A 20156-nucleotide genomic window follows, 5' to 3' on the forward strand; every position below is an offset into this window, starting at 1 on the left:
CTGCCATTTCTACCGGGGTAGAAAGCAGCTCCAAGGTACGAGGACTGGCGAGGGCTGAGCCTTTCCACCTGGCATGCAAAGCACCGGACAGAGTGATAAGTTGCACATGCTGGTTGTGCAGGCCTGCACCCCTCACAAGCTCCCAGGTTATGCTGATGCTGCTGGGATTGGAGCCATTTTTTTGAGGAACAAGGGAACCTGTTGGTAATTGGGATTCTTTGACATTAATAATAGCTAATATTTTTTCAGACAGTACTGGCACTGTGCCAAGAGTTTTACATGTGTGGTTTTAATGTTGCTGAATACATTTGGAAGTACCTAGGATGAATCACAGCAAGAAAGCCAGTCAAAAGCAATTACAACAATGTAGACAGCAGGTATGAGAGATCTTGTCCAGAGGAAGTTGTAACTTTGAGAAGATGCTAGGAACGCCACACGGAGAGTTACTAAAGTGACTGGGCCAACCCCACCCCACCCTCCGAAGGAATCCCCAGAGATTATTATGAGTTTTGGGGAAGGAAGAGTTCTGTGCCATTAGAAGATAACATGGAAAGTGATGAATCGAGTTTTAAAATCATTTTTTTAAAAGAGTGTTTGCAAGAATATATTAAGTACCGACTGCATGCCTGGTATTATTCCAAGTACGCTGCATGTAAAGACCATTTAATTTCACAGCAAGAAGGAAGGCAACTGCCCTTATTAGCCCTCTTTCATAAGTATGGAAGTGGACCCCAAGTCACCCAGGTAAAAGCTGACAGAGCTGAGAAGTACAAAGAAGGGAGCCTCTGCCTGGAAAGTGAGTTTATAAGGTTCTCTACTTCTGTGAGCGTCTTCGCAGCTCCAGCTCATTGTTTTAATCTGAGCAGCTTTCGCATTTAGTGTTCATTTAGTCATGTCTTAGCTGGCTTTGGTCTTCCATTGCATAGATTCATCTATTGGAAGTGTTGTTAGGTGTGCTAGGATTGCTGCAGGAGACGGAGCAAATGGAGGGCGTTTCTCCTGGGAGCTTAAATCCAAGGGAAGAGGCAGGCAGTTGTCACATGAGTATCAGATTCCAAACTTGCTTGTCCTGCTAAGGGAGAGGATCCTGTACTATGAGAGAATCTGACCCAGACAAGGAGCCAAGAAGGAAGCTTCTTTGACTGGATGTGCAATGAGTGCCTCTAACTAGCTGAAGGGGGAAGAACACTTGAGCGTCTCCTTACCGCAGTCTCATTACTGCTGGGCAGTCCCAGCAGCTCCCTCTCCTGTCCTCCTCTCTCCACGCCCCCACCCCTGCCCCTTCTTCTCCTCCTGCCTCCTCCTCTTTCCCTTCAACCCCCCCCCCCCTTCATGCTCAGCAGAGCCATCTGTGACATGGAAAGCTAACAGGCCAACAGGAATCCAAACATGTCTCTGGATGAGAACTGCCTGTACGGTATGGCATGCTGTTTCCTTCACTGCTCTGACCCCACTGTCTGTGGTACTATTTGTCACAGGATAGGTGCTTAATAAGCATCTACTGGAAGAAGTAATTAACCACTAGTTAACTAAGGCCACAAAGAGTAGGAGGTTGCTGAAGTTCATCTCGGGATGGGGAGAAACTTTCTAACAATTGGAAGCAGTCAAAGGCAGGTAGCCAGCTGGCTGTGAGAGAAGGTCTCAGATTCGGTTTGAAAGAAACTGGCCACTTGCTAATTTCAGCCCGAGGCAAGTCACTTAACTCTTTGAGTCTTCTTACATATTAATTAAAGGTGATGATTATCCTGCCCCATTCTGAGCTACGGTGAGCGTAATCTACGGATTATTCAATGAGCTTTATCATCAGGTTAAAAGGTCTGGCCTGCCATTGGAGCTGGAAGCTAACTTTGGTTTTGTAGTGCCTTGTAGCAGAGATGCTCTTAGGTGGGACTTTAAACAAAGTGGGTCAAATCCCTTCCAGTGCACATGCACAATCTTTGTCATGTATATCTAATACTGTTTTGACGTCTCAGAAACATAATGTTTGACTTAAGATACTGAAAGGCAGGATGAATATTGTATAACTCTAATGCGAAAAGCTTGTTCGGCTAAATCGTTGGGGTGGGGACGGAGGATTTTTCGGTTGTTGTTGCTGAGGATTCAGCCCAGCACATCTCACGTGCTGAGTGAGTGCTGCCACTGAGTTACACCCCTCCCGCCTAGAAAAACCTTAACCTTCCCTGTAGACTCCTCCAGGAGACAAGAAAACCCACGTATCTGACTCCCTCTCTCCTTCCGTGTTATGAACTCCGCATTTCCACTCTGTAGCTGTTTGCCACTCTGCAGTGGGGAGAAGGGGGAGTCAGTGATTAGAATTTAAAGGAATCTTAAATTGCTGGAAAGGTCCCAGACACTTGGTGACCCCCTGGTGATCTGAAAACCTTGCTGGCTGCTCTTAGGAGTATGCGCAAAGACTGAATTTTATCGTAGCTCCTATGGAAAGACAAAGAAGCCGCAGATCCCCAGAGTGTTTACAACAACAAAGGAGGGGCGAGGTGCCTTTGGCTCCTAACAGGAGTGTCTATGAATTCCTCAAGGAATTCCAGGCCCAGCTGATCCAGTTGGCAGGAGGTATCGATCCCCACTTCAATTCACTGAATAAATAATGGTTGCCATAGTTATTCAGCAGCCACAACTGGCTGGAGAGCAGGGAAAACTCCATGCTCCTTTCTGTGAGTTTGGCCATGAGAAAGTCTGGCTCTAAGGTCCCACAATCAATCGCCACCCCCTGCATCCCCCTACCCCACCCCCACACACAAATCGCTCAGTTTCTTCATCCTGATAACGAGAGTGGAATCTTGGATGGTCTGTGAGACAGGAGGCCCTGGAAGGATGGGAAAGCCTCAGCTGATGGGCTGCTGTTTGATTGTGAGAGACACCTCCTCTCCTTAGCTTGTAAATCAGATTTAATGGATCTCAATGCTAATCGAATTAAAAACCAGCAAGTTAATGCCTGGTGGGATCATGTATATGACAGGGCTCCAGGAAGGACCATCTCCTACCTTGTTCTATTTTAACAATATTCTCCAAATAGCACTAACCTAGAAATTTTAAAAGAAGAGTAAAAGAGCCCTCCAATTATCTCATGAATATTTTTACGTTTTGTTTATTTTCATCCTTTATGTGAAGAAAAATTACACTTATTTTGTGTGTATGTGTTTATATGTATACATTCCACAGTGCATTTGCAGAGGTCAAGAAGACAGCTCGGGGGAGTCCTCGTCTCTCCTTCTACCATGTGGAGCTCAGGGACTAAACTCAGGTCAACAGCGTTGGCAGCAAAACCCCTCACCTGCTCAGCCATCTCACCAGCCCCAGATTTTATTGTTATTTTTGCACAAATGAGATCATAGCCTGGGTACTATTTAATATTCTCTTCTTCATTTACTGTTATCTGTGTTTTTCCATATTGTTTAATAACCTTCATACTTGTCTCTGACAGCTTCAGGGTCTTTTCCACGGTATAAACTTGCCACTATTTACATAACGGTTTCCCTTCTCTTCAGCTCTGCTCCTCTCTGCAGAGTTTCCTTGCTTGGGCTCTCAGGTGCGGGGTGGTGATAGAAAAATGCTCCACCAAATATTTCCGTACATACAGGGTTGTTGTCTTTATTTTCAGTCGGCTTTCTTCTTTGGATAAATTCCCAGGAATGGGGTAGCTTGGTCAGAGGCTACGAACATTTTATACCTCTTGGAACTTGCTGCCAAGCTTGCCACCTGGTCCTATGCTTTGGGGAAAACAAATAAAACTTTCGACAGCTTACTACTGGCAATCAGGATCCCTCAAGGTTCATGCTCAGTGTTTTTTCTTGAAGCACAGGGGCTCTGATAAACCAAGCAGAGAGGTTTGCACCTGCCTAACCAGCAATAGTTTCCTAGGGCAAAGTCAAGCGCTGCAAAGCTCTGGATGCTGGAGCTCTGTCTTCTGTTTGGTCTTGCAGCTGCCTTCACAAACTGAATGTCAGACATTGTCTCGGATGCTGCCAGTCCTGGTGTTGGTATCTGTAATATCATCTTAGTTGAAGGATATTTATATAAGGACCACGCTTTTCTGTCAGTTCACTGTGCAATGTTTCAGATGAACAAGAACAGGACGAAACGTTTGTTTCTTCCACTCTGTAACTCCCATTTTCCTAGGAAGCTATTAAGTCTTGAAGAGATTGGATCCCAAGGTAAAGAGCGGAGCCAGAACTGGTTTTAATTCCAAACTCAGGGCTTCTTTCTCTATAGAATGATTCACTAGACCAGAAACCTGCCAGTCACAAGGCACTGAGACACTGGGGTTGATTTCCGTGCTGTACTTAAGTACGTCTTAACCCATCTGCTCTGGAAGGGGTCTTCGGAGCCCTTACATCCAGCCTTCTCCCTTAAGAAGGTCCTAGTGAGAAGAGCACTTACCCAAGTCATATACACTAGCCACTCCATGACAATGCGGGTTTTCCGGTTTGCAGACCTCTTTTATTTGGGACAAGGAAGAAAAAAAAATGTCTGGTAGTTATTTCTTTTAACCTTTGCTTCAGGGAAATAACTTTTCTAACAAGAGCTATGACTAAAACAACTAAATCTAGGAGAAATGAGGAACTCATGCTTGATCACTGTTAGAAGAATACCTTCTGCCCCTCAAAAAGCAAAACTGTATATAAGGACAGGCGTGAGGAAAACACCAAGGTCAATGCATGCAAACACACACACATGAATAAACACAGTTTTTAGATACAAATGTACCAGTAGAAGTAAATAGGACAAAGGAGATCCTCCCCTCCCCTTAGAAAAGAGGGTCTACTGTACACTGGCTGTGAGAGCAAAGTCACTTGTATGGGACATCAGGCTCTTGTGTCATGTTAGTGAGACCCCGCCAAGCTTTCCAGCCAGAGAGCAAACTCCTCCTGGAAGATGGGCTTCAAACACCATCCTTCTGCAATTGTGTGCCTGAGAACATGACCAGCTTTACCACAAAGACTATAATGGTTAACCTGGGACTCCTCTTCCTTACCGTGTTGTGGAATTAAGGGGTACTCTCCGTGTCCTGAAAAATGACTGCTTTGTGTCTTCCACGGCCTTCCTCTCTGCTATGACTTTTCTTTTTGTGCCTTAGGAGGAACCGTGTGTTGAGGGGAGTGTGAGGCATAGGCCAATGGGTGTTCTGAGGGGAGAAAGAAACAAAGGAAAGGAGAGCTGGCTTTCTCCAATTCCAGCTAGCATGGAAGCACAGAAAAGAGCTTAAGAGCAGGCGTGGAGGGGCTCACGTCAGTGGCCCCCTCCCTGCTTTGGAACTGAAACATTAATTCACTTTCCTGTGCCAACCCGAATTGGCAAAACTGGCTGGCCAGCAAGCCCAAAGGGATCTTCCCGTTGCTACCTCCCCAGTGATGGAAATTGCATTTCCACCTGGTGCGTTCTGGGGAATCAGAAATCAGTTACTAGCTGAGCTATCACCCGAATCCACAAAGGGCATTCTGACTGTAAAAACGCCTAACCCATCTGGCAGAACAGGAGACCTTGATTAAGGCTGTTAGCGCATTTTTGACCTGTCCGCAGAGCTTACCTTTCTCTGTCCTTCTACAGAGCGACATGGGTTAAAAGAACCAAAGAGAGTGGAGGAGCTATGCAACAAGATCACAAGCAGCTTAAAGGACCACCAGAGGAAGGGACAGGCTCTGGAGCCCGCCGAGCCCAAGGTCCTGAGAGCACTGGTGGAACTGAGGAAGATTTGCACCCAGGGCCTCCAGCGCATCTTCTACCTGAAGCTGGAGGACTTGGTGTCCCCACCCTCGGTCATCGACAAGCTCTTCCATGACACCCTGCCTTTCTGAGCAGGGCGAGCGTGAGAGCAGGGAGCCACTTGCTCTGCTGGCACCTGATCATTCAGCAAGCAGAGGGATGGCTCTGAGCACCTGCCACTCTGTCCTTCCTTCAGGGGAAAAGAAGCTCCCATAGAAAGCAAAGACTTTTTTTTTTTCCTGGCACCTTTCTTTCCAGCCTAAAGCCAGAAACCTTGCAGAGTAACGTGTTGGGGTTGTGTTTTATATTTAGGCTTTGGAGGGTGGGGTGGGAGGGGGTGAAATAGTTCATGAAGCTTTTCTAAGAAATTGCTGACAAGGCACTTTTGGATGATGCTATCCCAGCAGGGGAGAGGAAAGGATAATATAACTGTTTTAAAAAACACACACACAAAAAAAAACAAACAAAACAACACTTTCTGGGGAATACGATTATGGTTGCTTTCTACTTAAAAATAAGAGCAGCCAAGGGCTGTTCACCAGGGTAGGCCGTGTCTTAAGACTGATCCCTTTAGGATATACTTCTTGTGTTGAGGGTACATACATTGTGCAAACAAGGCAGAAAATTCCCTTTTCGTTTATATATTCTTCTTTTTAAAAAATGGCAAAAGATGGAAGATTATCTATAAATCAGACTTAGCAAAATAATGATGGCTGTTTGCTTCCATGTACAAGTGCAATTTTTTTAAAGTGCTGTCTTACTAAGTCTTGTTTGTGAACTCTCTCTTATTTTATGTGAAAATAAGAAGGAAGCAGTCATGTTAGCAAATGACACGCTCATTTTCCTAGCAAAGGCTTGATCCACCTGCCCTGTAGAACCCTTTGGAGATATGGCCCTTCTGAGACTTTCAGGCCATTCTCGATGGAATTCAACCCCTGTGACTATCCAGCTGTCCTGAAGGGGGAATCAACTTATAAAATGGATTGCATACAACTGTGTTCTCTGTGTCTTATCAACCTGGACAGAGCTCTCTAAACCTGCTTCAGTTGTAGCAACTTCCTGAGTCACCCATTCAGAAGTCCAAGCAGTGTGGGGTGAACCAATCAAGTGTTTGCTTCCCCTCATGGAGAACGTGCAAATAAATAGGAACTGGGTCATACAGGGTAAGCACCAGAGATGATAAGGATTTATATATATATATATATATATATACATAATTTAATTTTTGTTATTGGTTAGAGAAAATTTTGGAAAGCAAGCAAATCATCTTTTTAAAAAAAAAAAAAAACCAACATAGTATTAATGTGAGTACTAGAAAAGATTCGTGGGTTGCGGTTCAACATTCCGTGTTTGTGCCCCTTTTATATGTTTCTACTGTTGATGCCATATTATTATGAAATAATTTGTTGCATAGTGTCCTTATTTGTATGAACATTTGTATGCACGTTACATTGTAATAGCTTTGCCTGTATTTATTGCAAGACCACCAGCTCCTGGAGGCTGAGTTACAGAATAATCAAATGGGGTGTTTGTGGTGACTTGAACACACCAATTAGAAATTAAATAAGCATATATATATATATAAACATAGCAGGTTACATATATATATATTTATAATGTGTCTTTTTATTAACCATTTGTACAATAAACGTCATTTCCGCGCGCTGTTATTTTATCCTTCATTTGCAGTGACCTTTAAGGCAGCACTGTTTAGCACTTTGATATGAAATTTTTGTTTATGTTTTGCTAAATTCAAATAATGTTTGAAGATTTTTGGGTCTAAAAATCTTTATATTATATACTCTGTATCAAGTCAAGATACCTTTGGCCGTTTTGCTAAGACTCAAACTTTGAATGTCAAACTGATGTCACAGTAGCTTTTGTTAGCTTTAAATCATTTTTTGCTTTAGTCTTTTAAAAGAAATAACAAAACTATACTGTTTATATTGTCATTAAATTATACAATCAAACAAATGCCAAATGAATTGCCTAATTGCTGCAAAGTATAACCCAGATAGCAAATCATATCCTTTCCTTTCCTTTTTTTTTTTTTTTTTTTTTTTTGTGCAAATCATTTGGATATTTGATAATGTGTTTTGTTTGTGTGAGATTTTACGATATTACTTTTCTACCAAGATGACAGGGCCTGGAATGTTAAGATTTTGAACCTCAGACTTGGAAGGGGGGCCTGGCTCATCATCTGATCAGATCTCCTGAAGTTCACAGTGAGAAAACTGGGGCCTGTTGCAGGGCAAACAGCTGCAGTTAGACTAGGACTTAATTCACCTTTCTTTAGCCTTCCCCTACAACTCACTGCATCTATAGTAAAATAGGCTTTTAAACATAGTCACTCATATTAACATTTTACCTGCAGACAGCCTTGAATAAAGTAGTACGTTGGCATTAATTTGTTGAGCTTATATGCAAACATAATAAACATTATTAAATATCAGGAAAGCTAACATTTCACATGAGATCGCTTCAGACCAAATTCAAATTGAATTTGAATAAATTAGAAGTACTGAGCGTACATAACCTTCTTGTGCACTTTGAGTATTCAAAAGTTAATCCTCGTTTTTTTTTTTTTTTTTTTTTTTTTTTTTTTTTTTTTGTCCTGTCTGAAAAGCAAAGCAAAGCAGAACAGCAGCACAGTGCTCTAGGGAAATGCTGTTCCTTTTTTGTCTTCACATCACCAGACTGAAGGGAAAGGACTGTCTGGGCATCGTATCTGCTGGTTTGAAGAAATGACAGAGCTGTTTTAGTTACAGGGCCAGACACTAGTGCTAAAAGGAAAGCCTCTGTAGCCAGTGTTCTTCTGTCTTCCGTAGTTATCACAACTAGGAGAGCCTCTCAAGTCATCTAGCTGTTCAATTCTTTTTTAATGTTGACACACAGTGTACACAGAGTGGCTGGCACACTAGCTCTGAAGAGGACAAGCATTAAAGAAGGTGATCCTCCCCTCGAGGGAGAGCTCTCTCAGTGTGAAATCAGGAACCCACTCACTGTTCTCGGAGAGTGCCTTGCTTTTGTTTCAAATGGCAGAGTTTCCCAAGCCCAGCTCCTCTAACAGCATTGCTTTTCAGTGTGTGTTAACCTGTGGTTTGAAAGAAATGCTCTTGTACATTAACAATGTAAATTTAAATCATTAAATTAAATTACATTTTACCAATGGCTACTGGTGTGTTGAATGAACATGCTTCCTTTTAACAGCTTTCTTTTAATCTGTGTAGTGATGTTTACTGGGAAGTCTTTAAACGCATCCACAAATGGATTTTTTTTCTAAAGGCTTAGTAGTGCTGCAAAATTAATAGATACTCTGAATTGGGAATGGATTAAATCTCGGTGATTGGGAAGAAGGACACTAAATTCAACAACCATTTATTGACAGTTTCCTGAGGGCAAGGCATGCTGGGTGGGCCTAGAGCACACACATACACACACATACACACACAGGCACAGGGGCACACGAGCACACACACACAAAGACACACACAGGCACAGGGGCACATGAGCACACACACAGACACACATGTGCCCACACACACACATGGGCACACACAGGCACACATACACACAGAGACACACGGGCATCCGATCCGCACACACACATGCACACGCACACGCATGCACACATCCTCTATGTGAAATTCCATTTCTCTTCCAACTCTAGAGACCATGGACGGACTTAAACATTTGCTGCCTGGTCTTAGAGGCAAGGCAGAATTATTTTTGCATCAGGATGATGCTGTTTGTGAACCCAGAATCCTGACAGTTGAGGCTGTGGTTCTCCAGCACTGAGCAGTGTGCTCTGTCCCACCTCCACTCGCTCTTCCCGACCCACTGCTGCTGCCTGGACCAGAAACCCCTTCTTTGTAAAGGCCACAAACACAGTTTTGTTCAAACCCATCCCAAAACCTCATAGAGTCTCAGTAGACTAGTCTTTTTGTGTGTTGATACCTTGAAAGCAGAAGTGTTGGGATTGCCCTAAGGAAGTTCACCAAAGCATATTAAGCTTTTTCTGTGTCCAGCAGGTTCATTAGCTCAACAATAAAACATGCTTATTAAGAAATGAAGGAGAGATACAGCAGCTCTTCATCTGCATGTGAATTAAAATAAATGGCAAGCCAAAAGCAATACCAATAATAACAATAACAACAATATTAATAAAGCCTTTGAGAGGACCATAGGGACAAAGGCCTTGTTTGAATAGGAAGGGACAGGAGAGCAGGGATAAAATAGTAGATTTACCTGTAGCTGGAATTTTATGAATGTACAAGGATGAACAACAGAAAGTTCATTGTTGACTTTTTCCCACTGTGGAAAATAAACATTACACAAAAAGTACCACCATTTCAACGACACGGTTCAATAGTGTTAAGTACATTTACACTGAGCAAGCAGTCTCAAGAATTTTCTCATCTTGCAGTGCTGAAACTATGCCCATTAGACAACTCCCCATTTCCCACTCTGAGCTCCTGGGAGTCTTTCCTGCTTCTGCAAATTTGACCAGAGGATTTGTTCCTTTCTGTCTTGCTGATTCCACTTAACACAATGCAGCCTTGCCAGCATGTTTTTCTTTGCTAAGGCGAAATAATCCATCGTAATGTACAGTCCACATTTGCTTATCCTCTCCTCTATCAATGCACACTTGGAGTATACTGGCCTGTGGCTATGGTGAATAACAGTGCTATAAACGAGAGATGTTCAGAAGTCCCCACGCCCTGCTCTCCCCTCTCTGGCTGATTGTTGCCTTCTGGGTTGAAGTAGGATTTAAGTGTTTTCCAGGGATGCTCTTGATTATATGTGCATTTTGTTACTGTTTTCATTTACTGTTTGGGGGGTTTTGTGTTTTGCTTTGTTTTCTTAGCCACTGGTTTCAGGGGCTCCTCCCCAAGTTCCTTCTTTCAGGAGAGGTCTGAAATTTTTCTCCCAATCATGGATGTTTATGAACCTTTGTTCTAGAACTAAAATCTCAGAGGCTTTTTGTACTGGTCCAGAAGTTTGTCGTTTGAAAGCCCTCTGACAGCTGAAAGATCCTAAGTGTTCAAGGATGATGATTCTGCCCTTCTGTTCATCACCCTCACGGAGGATGGAATTCTTCAGGAAATGTTTCCTAGAACCTTCCTCAGGATGGCCCCAGGCTGCTCTGTGACACTGCTGGGGGGTGCCATGGCTCCTGTCCCCTCCCAACCTATGCTCTTGTCTCTGTATCAGTCCCATTCCATGGTTCCATTAGAGTCACGATGAGTTTTCAGCCCCCTCTGTCATCTGTAATGATGTGCCCACTCCTCATACCTCCAGAGGTATTTGTTTTTCAGGGCAGAAAAGAGAGATCTAACATTGATTAAGCGCCTACTGCTTACACCAGATACTTTAGTAAGCATGCTTACCCATGGTGCCATCTAATGCTTAGTATTTCTTAGACAGTGTGCTTTTCCTCAGTCTGGAAAAGAGAAAGGAGGGTGAGAGGGGTTAAAGATCCCAAAGATAGCACATGGGTTCTTCCCTGCCACCCCTCACTGCTTCTGAAATTCAGTCATCAAACACCTGCTCATTCCTTGAACTGAAGCCACTTAACCTCAGTTCCTTGCTCATTAACAAAGGGTAGCTCCACCCTAGAACCTCAGCCATCATCTAGTACGCCAGTGGTTCTCAACTTTTCTAAAGCTGCAGCCCTTTGTGGTCACCCCCAAACATAAAATCATTTTTTTTTTTGCTACTTCATAACTGTAATTTTGCTATTGTTGTGAGTCATAATGTAAGTATTTTTGGAGACAGAGGTTTGCCAAAGAGGTTGATAACCCTGCAATACACACTGTCTTTTCTTCTTTAGTACTCTTCAGACTGCTGGATTCTTTACAGGTCCTGATCATACTGGCCCCATCCCTTGCTTAACCTTAGGCCCGCCGGACTCTGTACAGACCGGGTACTGCCTTGTGAACTCCCTTCGGTACTTCTCTTGCAACACCAGTCTTCTCTCCCCTCAGACCAGACTCCCATTCATCACGATTGCCCCTCAGATTCAGAGGACTTAAAACTTCTACTTCTGAGGCCCCACCCCTATCTGAGTTGCTATTGACAGTTGATGGTTGCTGGGAAAGGGAGAGTCACTTGTCTTTAGGAGTGTGGTTGCCAGTAGCTCCCAGGCCCAGTGAATGAGCCCATGTCCGTAGGTATATAGGCTGTAGGAACTGGGCTTGTTAGGTTATGAACCATTATTTTAAAGGGACATGAAGTTGAAAGAGAAACATACAGGGTTCCCTCGGAAGGAGAGGTGGGTAATTGGAAGGGCAAGGTGAGGGATGGATTTAATAAGATACACTGAGTTAAGTCACTATTGCTGAAGGCACCATGCACTTCAGACACAGGGCCACCCAGAGGCCCATGAGCTGGAGCTGACCTGAAAGTCTCCTCCCTAAGGACTAGCTTCATTGTACCAGAATTCACCGTGCAAGCTTCCAGAGAAAGAATCAAGAAACAGTCCTAGGCTGTGACACCTGTGAACCTTAACCAGCATGGCACAATAATCTCAAGGGTTCAGTAGTGGAGTGTGTACCTTGGTGACAACCAACAGCTCTCCAATCGGATTAAAACTGGCTCAACAAGAGGGATATTATGCCTAACTTGAAACCTAGCCAACTACCTGCGGCCAGTGAAGTCGTGGATCCTGGACGAGAACCTCCAACTGCCACTCTACCAAACCAGCATAATCCCTACGTACACTCTAATCAATGGTCCTTACACGCACAGGTAAGTGTGATCCTTAGCCCTCATCAAGGTAACATCTCTTTGTAGCAGATGGAGACCATTATAGAAAACCAGACAATCAGAAGGCACCATTTGCATATCTGTGCAGCCCAATCCCAATGGATGTATCTATAATACAACTCCCACACCCGAGGCTCAGGAATCATTGTAGACCTAATGATTGTAAGAACCAGAGGATCAGGGAGTTTGCTGTGAGACTGTGTCCCCAGGGATTTCAGAAACTATCCCGATAAAACTGCACCAACATGACTGTCTAAACATGATCTGAACAAGGACAACAACAGATATGTCAAAGTGAATGGAGAAAATTCCTAATTCTACAAAAAGAATTACAGGGATCTAAGGATGCTGAGAGATACAGTGTTCCCCAGAAAAGCGTCTCAACTCTAATCCAATCACAAGTGGTCATCCCTGAGAACATGCATGCAAGTAACGTTATATAGACTGAGCAGGTTGGATTTATGTATTTAGGAATATACGTGTGTAACAACAGTTAATGCCAAAACAGGGGGCTGGAGAGATGGCTCAGTGGTTGAGAGCACTGTCTGCTCTTCCAAAGGTCAGGTTCAATTTCTAGCACCCACATGGCAGCTCACAACTGTCTGTAACTCCAGATCCAGAAGATCTGACACCCACATACACACATACAAGCAGGAAGAACACCAATGTACATAAAAATAAATAAACAAGTAAATAAATAAATGAAAAGAAAAAGAAAAAAACAGGTCATGAATTTGGAAGAAAGCAAGGAAAGGGATAGATAGATAGATAGATAGATAGATAGATAGATAGATAGATACATAGACAAAGATGGATAGATAGATAGATAGATAGATAGATAGATAGATAGATAGATACATAGACAAAGATAGATAGATAGATAGATAGATAGATAGATAGATAGATAGATAGATAGATAGATAGATAGATAGATAGAACCTGGTGGCTCATACCTTTGGTCCCAGTGCTTGAAAGGTAGAGACAGTTAAATCTCTGGAAGATTCAGACCAGCCAGGACACACAGTGAGTGTCTGTCTGGGGAAAGGAAAGACATACTGTATACATGTCTGAAGTTTTCAAAGAAGAAATGAAAAAGAAAATTATTGCACTTGGGTGTGCAGTGTTATACCAACAGAGACTCTGTACATCTCAAGTGTTTACTGTATCTTTTGCTTGCATCAGAGGTCATGTATGGTGACTAACCCACACCAGCTGTGAACACACAAACACACACACACTTTTTTTGCGTACTTGACACCTCACCTACAAACTATTCTCAGAACATATTTGTGATGGCTGTCTTGATTGCCAACTTGACTGCATCTGGAATTAACTAAATCCCCCAATAGCTAGGCACACCTGTGAGGGAGTTTTGCTTAATTAAATCATTCGAAGTTCGGTGACCAGATCTTTGAGGTGGGAAGACACGCCTCTAACCTGGACTACACTTGCTGGAAGCCTGTATGAAGGACATGAAGGAAGAAAGCTTTCACTCTGCCTGCTTCTTCTTGCCCTCTCTATCAAGTCCTTTCCTTCACTGGCTTTGGAGCCTATTTCTTTGGAATTCTTCTCAACTGAAGATCAGCTGAGACATTCAGCTTTGGGAACTGAGCAACTATGGGTTCTTAAACTTCCTGTTCACACCCAGCCATTGTTGGATTAGCTGGCCCACAGCCTGTGAGTCATTCTAATAAATCCTCTGTGTGTGTTTGTGTACATGAATTGTATGAATGTATGTATGTTTAAAGATTCATTCTGTAAGTTCTGTTACTCTAGGAAATCCTAACACAATACTCCTATCATTAAGCAATTCATGACGGTCTAAATGTGCAGGAGTGTGGTCATACATGAGTTGCATGTACACATGTACGTCATCCTAATCGGGCTGTTTTCTTGCTTTCTTACCAGGACATGTGTATTTAGTAGATTTTTCTTTTTTATTATTTGTGGGCAGGTAGTAGGGTGAGTGTGTGTGTGTGTGTGTGTGTGTGTGTGTGTGTGTGTGTGTATGTGTGTGTGTGCATGTGTGCAGGAGGGTGTATGTATCTGTGCATTGACATACAAAGGCCAGAACTTGATGCTGGGTGTCTTCCTGTATCTCACTCCATTTTATTTTATTTTATTTTATTTTATTTTATTTTATTTTATTTTATTTTATTTATTTGTTTATTTATTTATTTAGGTAGTTAGTTAATTGAGACAAATTCTCTCACTGAACCCCAAGTTCTCCAGTTCAGCTAGACTAGGAAGACCCAGGGAATCTTTCTGCTTCTACTTACCACCTCCCTTCTCCCCACTCCCGTCAAGCAATGGGGTCACATGGCCTTGGCTTTTTATATGGGTGGAAGGAACCTAAATCCAGGGATCTAAGTGGAGGCACAGCAAGCACTTTAGTGGCCTGCACCCGATGGCTGTAGTTTTTACTGTTTTAATCACTTAATGACTTTTCGTGTTTTTATTTTCATTTTTTTCTGTACTTCTTTACTTACAGGGAGCATTCATGCTATGAGACTCATACGGAGACCAGAGAACAGCTTTCAGGAGTCAGTTCTCTTCATCCACCACATGGGCCCAAGGAACTGAGCTCAGGTCATCAGGCTTGGCAGCAAGTGTCTCTACCCACTGAGCCACCTTGCCAGCTTGGTCTTTCTTATTTTAAAAGGATTGCTGTCCTTACATTTATATTTTTGTTTCTCATGTTGCCAAGGTACTATAGAAAATTAAAATAATATAAAATTGGAAATATGTAACTCTTTAAAAAGTCAAGTATTTCACATATACAAAATGAAATTTATTTAAAAGTGAAAAGTAACTAAAATATTTTATACATACAAAAACAATAATATAACAAACATCTCTGAACTTAGCCACCAACACAAGAACATCTAGAATCTCCCAGTGTCCAGTTAAATTTCCCTTTCTCACTCATATTCTGAACATTGGATAACCATTGGCTATTATATGTATTCCAAAGCAATATATGGCTTAAATATTGTGGGTATATAACTAGTTTTTCCTTGGGTCAAAACTGCATTTGAGATCCATCTATGACGTGCAGAGCTCTAGTTAGTTAATTTTCACTAGCCCTCAGCACTTCTTTTCACATGCTGTGCTCTCTCTCTCCATTTTGCTTCAGCCAACACACTGCCTTTAGGTTCTCACTCTCAACTCGTGCTGTGGTCATTTTTATATACATCTGCTCATGGGCACAGGCAGGAATTCCTCTAGGTTTTTAAAGTGCAATCCTGGCACCAGCACCATCTGCAGTTACAGACCAGTGGGATCAGCCACTTTGGGGGTAGAAGAGCCTAGTAGATTCCATCTTCCCCAACACCTTAATGTGTCACAATATCTTAGAATTATTAATCTGGCGATTACCAAAAAAATAAATCTTATGGTGTTTTATATCTATTTTTTAAAAGAATAAAGTTAATCTGCACAAAATAATGCAACCCTTTATCTTTCAGAACCAGCTAAGCAGGCCCCCGTCTCCCACTTTTACTCCCCACTTCTGAGAGGGTGTAGTTTCTGCCATCCTAACGACTAGAAATGTCGGTACTATATTCACACATCATGGCATCTTCTAGATGGCATTTGAGACAGTACAACTGTCGCCTGGCCCAGAGACGGCTCTATGTGTGGAAATATCAACTTGGAGGAGAGTCAAGGACACTATCATGATAGGCGGTATCTTGGGACGGTTTATAAATAAATGAAAGGCTGGTATTGGAATCTGTCTGATTTGTATTGTAACCCATATGTTAGCTAAGGGCTTTTTCTCCCTGGGATCTAGAAGAGATTATTTTAAACTCCGTTCTACAAATAGGAAGGTCCAAAGACCTCCTCAAGATAGTTACAAATTCTGCCAGTTTTTGTACCAGCTCTGGCTTCAGGCCCCCACTTCTGTTTCATCAGCTCTGCTCATGGCTCTTCTTGCTCTTTTGTGGTGTTGCATCTGTTTCTTGTGCTGATCTAGAAGAACGTAGATCTCTCACATAATTTCTACTCACAAATTATTGATAAGACTTTATCAAATTCTAGAAACCCAACTTACTGAGAATTGTGCCTTTTCTTCTCCATCCTTCTATCCATTCTTCCATCAGGACTTAGACTATGGAGACAAAGGTCCCTCCTACAGACCATAGAGAAGTGAGCTGGAAGGGATGGAGCCCCTGAGGGCTTTGTGAGGCAGCACTAGCCTGTGGGCCCTGGATAACTGACCAATAGACTCTTTCTGGGAAAGGAAAGCAGCCCTGAGTTAAGCCATGGTATTGGAGGCAAACTGTATCCCAAACAGAACACACAAGATGCAAGGGGAAAAAAATGCTTGTCTAAAAGACAGGTGGAAAAGATTCAGTGATAAGGGCAACAGCTCAGGATGAGTCACACATGATTTGAAGATACTAAAAATAAACCACTAAGATTTCTGTTCTAGTTTGCCTTCTGATGCTGTGATAAAACACTGACCAAAAGCAACGTGAGGAGGAAAGGATTTATCTGGCCTGTAACATGCAGGTCATAGTCCATCAGTGACAGAAGTCAGGGGTGGGACATGGAGGCAAGAGCCATGGAGGAAGGCCACTTGCTGACTCACTCTCAGGTTCACTCTCTGGCTGTCACTTAGCTGACTTTCTTAAATGCCACTCACAGTAGATTGGGCCCTCCTACATTAATTAGCAAGCCCACCCACCAGTCGGACCTAGGTGTTCCTTTGATGGTGTCTTTCTCAGAAGACTCTGGGCTGTATCGAGTTGAGAGCTGAAGCCAATGAGGTCACCATCTCAGATCACATGGATTTGTTCTGTATTCATTCAGTGTTGAGCCAGGCCTTGTGTTTCTTTTTCCTTGTAACTTCCTCATAACTCAACATTTTCTACTGTATGTGGGTTTTCTCTTATTATGCTCTTATTTATCCCTAGACATTTCATTTGGAATTTTTCAATTCCTGAGAGAGAAAACCTAATTGGGCCACACTGAAATTGCTGGACACTAGGTAGTAAGACACCCTTAGGGTTCACTCAGGTCTGGTTGAAGAGGGTCATGCATTGACCCTTTAAAAAAATGTGTGTGTGTGTGTGTGTGTGTGTGTTCATGCATCTATGCACATATGCATGTGGAGAGAGGCCAGAGGCCAATGTCAGGTATCTTCCCCACTCACGTTCCACCTCATTTACTGAGCTTAACAAATCATCCAAGCTGACTAACCAGCAAGTTCGAGGGAACTGCTGCCTTTCTCTGTGTCACCAGCTCTGGAGATCACTCTGCCATGCCCAGCTCTGTATATGGTGATGCAAACCCGGGCTCGTATGCCTGCACAGCAAGCCCTGTACCTTACCCATCCATCTCCCCACGCCATCCTATCTTGACATGCCTGGTTGCACTGGGGAGAACCTGGAAACATGTGGGCGGTGAAGGTATGCTATAGATGGAAGCTCAGCTTGGCTTATGGGCAATCATGGGGTTTAATGGAGTCATTTTTTTCTCTCTCTCTCTCCAGTACCAAACACAACACCTGGTTAGGGGGAGAAAGGCTTAGAAAATGCTCACTGAGTGAATTCAGGCTAGACATTTGCTGATGGGGTTGGAAGTGGAAAAATGTGAACTCTCCCCAAGGAAAGGAGCATGCCATGATTTTTGAGGTTGGTGTCCAGAGCCAAAGTGTCTAGTTTCATCTTTTTCTGAACTTCAGTGCAAAAGAGAGAGCGAGCAAGTGAGAGAAAATCAACACAACCCCAAGGAAGGTTTGTTTTTGCCTTCCCTTTAGAAAGCAGCTGTCAGTTTAACTTATTGCAAAATACTGTCAGTGATGAGCATGACTGAAAATGTGTTTTATCTGTAATTAGAGAGATTACATTAAACACTATTATTTGCAGACACACATTGAATTAACCCTAATCGAGGCTAGCAAATAGTGGAGCCTGCCTATTTTTTGCCTCAAAATTTTTAGAAAATTGTGACAGTTGACACACGGGGACAATGCTGACGAGATTTCTTTCTGTCAAATGCCAGACAGTAATTGTAATTGCCTTTAAAAATGTTTTAAGCAGTTTCGTTAGTAAATCAGAAGTTGCCACAAATCAGGCTGATAGTTTTGAAACATGGGGGCTGTTGACTGTGCATTCCAATATGAGTTTAATGAATTGATTTTCTAAGGAATGTAACTTTGCATCTGTTTTCAGGTGTAATTAATTCGCTCTGATTAATGTGATTAGCATGGATATTGGTGGATTACACGGGATGCCCCTTATTTGTTCACTTGTTTTTAATCTGCCATGATGTCCTTTGGGAAATTATATAAGTGATTTGGGGGGTATGTCTTACTGGTGGCTCTGATCACATTGAATTTCTGCAAAAGAAGAATCCTGGCGGGAATTCACTGATTATTCACAGAGAGTGCAGCAATGTACTTTTGTTTGAGGGACTTATTGAAGTTTACACAGTCCCTGCCTTTAAGGAGCTTATAATCCAGAGGGGAAGATGAGGCAAACATTCCAATGCACGTCACTCACAAAGAAGAATGTCCTCCGGTTCTGTCTCAGCACAGTCCTCCCAGTACTCCTCACGACACCGCTGCTGAGGGTGCGTCCGTGGCCCGCTCTCCTGAGCCATATTCTCTGTGGTGTCAAGTACCACCCTGAAACCTACATCTCCAGTTCTGTCTTTCCTCAGGAACTCCAGGCCTGGGCACCGTATGCTTGCAGACAGCCTCATTGGTCTATTGCAAATGTAGTCCAATCTGCTGTCTCCAAACTCACTTCTGCTCCTGTCTGCCCACTCACTGCAAACAGCTCTTCTATCCACCCGAGCAAGCTAGGTCAACCACTGTGAGCATCAGGACAAAAACGCATCCTTCTGTAGCATGTGGTTCTTAAAGAGCATTGCTCATCTTTACAATCACCGGGGATCATCTAGGAAGCTTAGTGACAGATCTTTTCTTGGTACTGGTGCCCAGAGATTCTGGTTCATTGACTTGCATTTCTAACTAGTTCACAGGCAATACCAATGCTGTTGGGCCAGCAGCCACATTCCAAGAACCATCGATTTGCCTTAGAAAACAAAGAGGCGCCACATCATCCCCTGTAAGTGGTCACTGCTCGAGAATGAAGGTCCAGAAATCAAGCCAGGTACTAAGTGAGCCAGGTGGTCCTTCATTCGCCTAGCGCATGCTGAATCCCTACCCTTGGAAGCACTGTGCTAGACTCCAAAACACAATACTGTATTAGGTTATAGTACAGACTGCGCTTATAAGCTAGTTTTCCTTGGGCCTTGTCTGTCTTACCTTCAGAAGGGGGATAACAATGCCACTGCACATCAACTTACAAGCCACGGCGTAGGACTATACTAATTCAGTGCCTGGTACACTGATTCTCAATAGAGATACTTAATAAATTGTATTAGTTTGTATTTAGCTTTGGAATTATCCATTCTAAAGTGATCTGTAAATAGCAATTGTTACATGTGTGTTTGCTTGTGTACTGGACATTGAACTTGTGCCTGCTCTCAGCTCTCATCACCGCTGCTGCTGGTATTATGGCATTGCCTTCCTTGGTGAGATTACCCAGTTTATGGAGAGATTTTTAAGTGAGAAGAAATTTCAAGTCACTAAAGACACGATGAAACACTGAGAGTTGTAGAGCGCAGAGTCTTGTTTGATCTTTAAAATTACT

At 42.9% G+C, this 20156-nt stretch overlaps 1 protein-coding gene across 1 annotated transcript in view; it reads left to right on the top strand.

Annotated features, from left to right (window-relative positions):
* Nr4a3 (nuclear receptor subfamily 4 group A member 3) overlaps positions 1–5936 on the top strand; it is a 38044-nt gene extending 32108 nt beyond the window's left edge. The window contains exon 8 of the mRNA XM_055605354.1: positions 5566–5936. Within this exon, the coding sequence (XP_055461329.1) occupies positions 5566–5813 (248 nt within the window). The 3' untranslated portion in view covers positions 5814–5936. The remainder of the gene's footprint in view (positions 1–5565) is intronic.
* The last annotated feature ends 14220 nt before the right edge of the window (positions 5937–20156 follow it).

This window comes from Psammomys obesus, unplaced genomic scaffold (assembly GCF_907164565.1).
Source record: "Psammomys obesus unplaced genomic scaffold, mPsaObe1.curated_primary_1811, whole genome shotgun sequence".
In the NCBI taxonomy this organism is placed as follows: domain Eukaryota; kingdom Metazoa; phylum Chordata; class Mammalia; order Rodentia; family Muridae; genus Psammomys; species Psammomys obesus.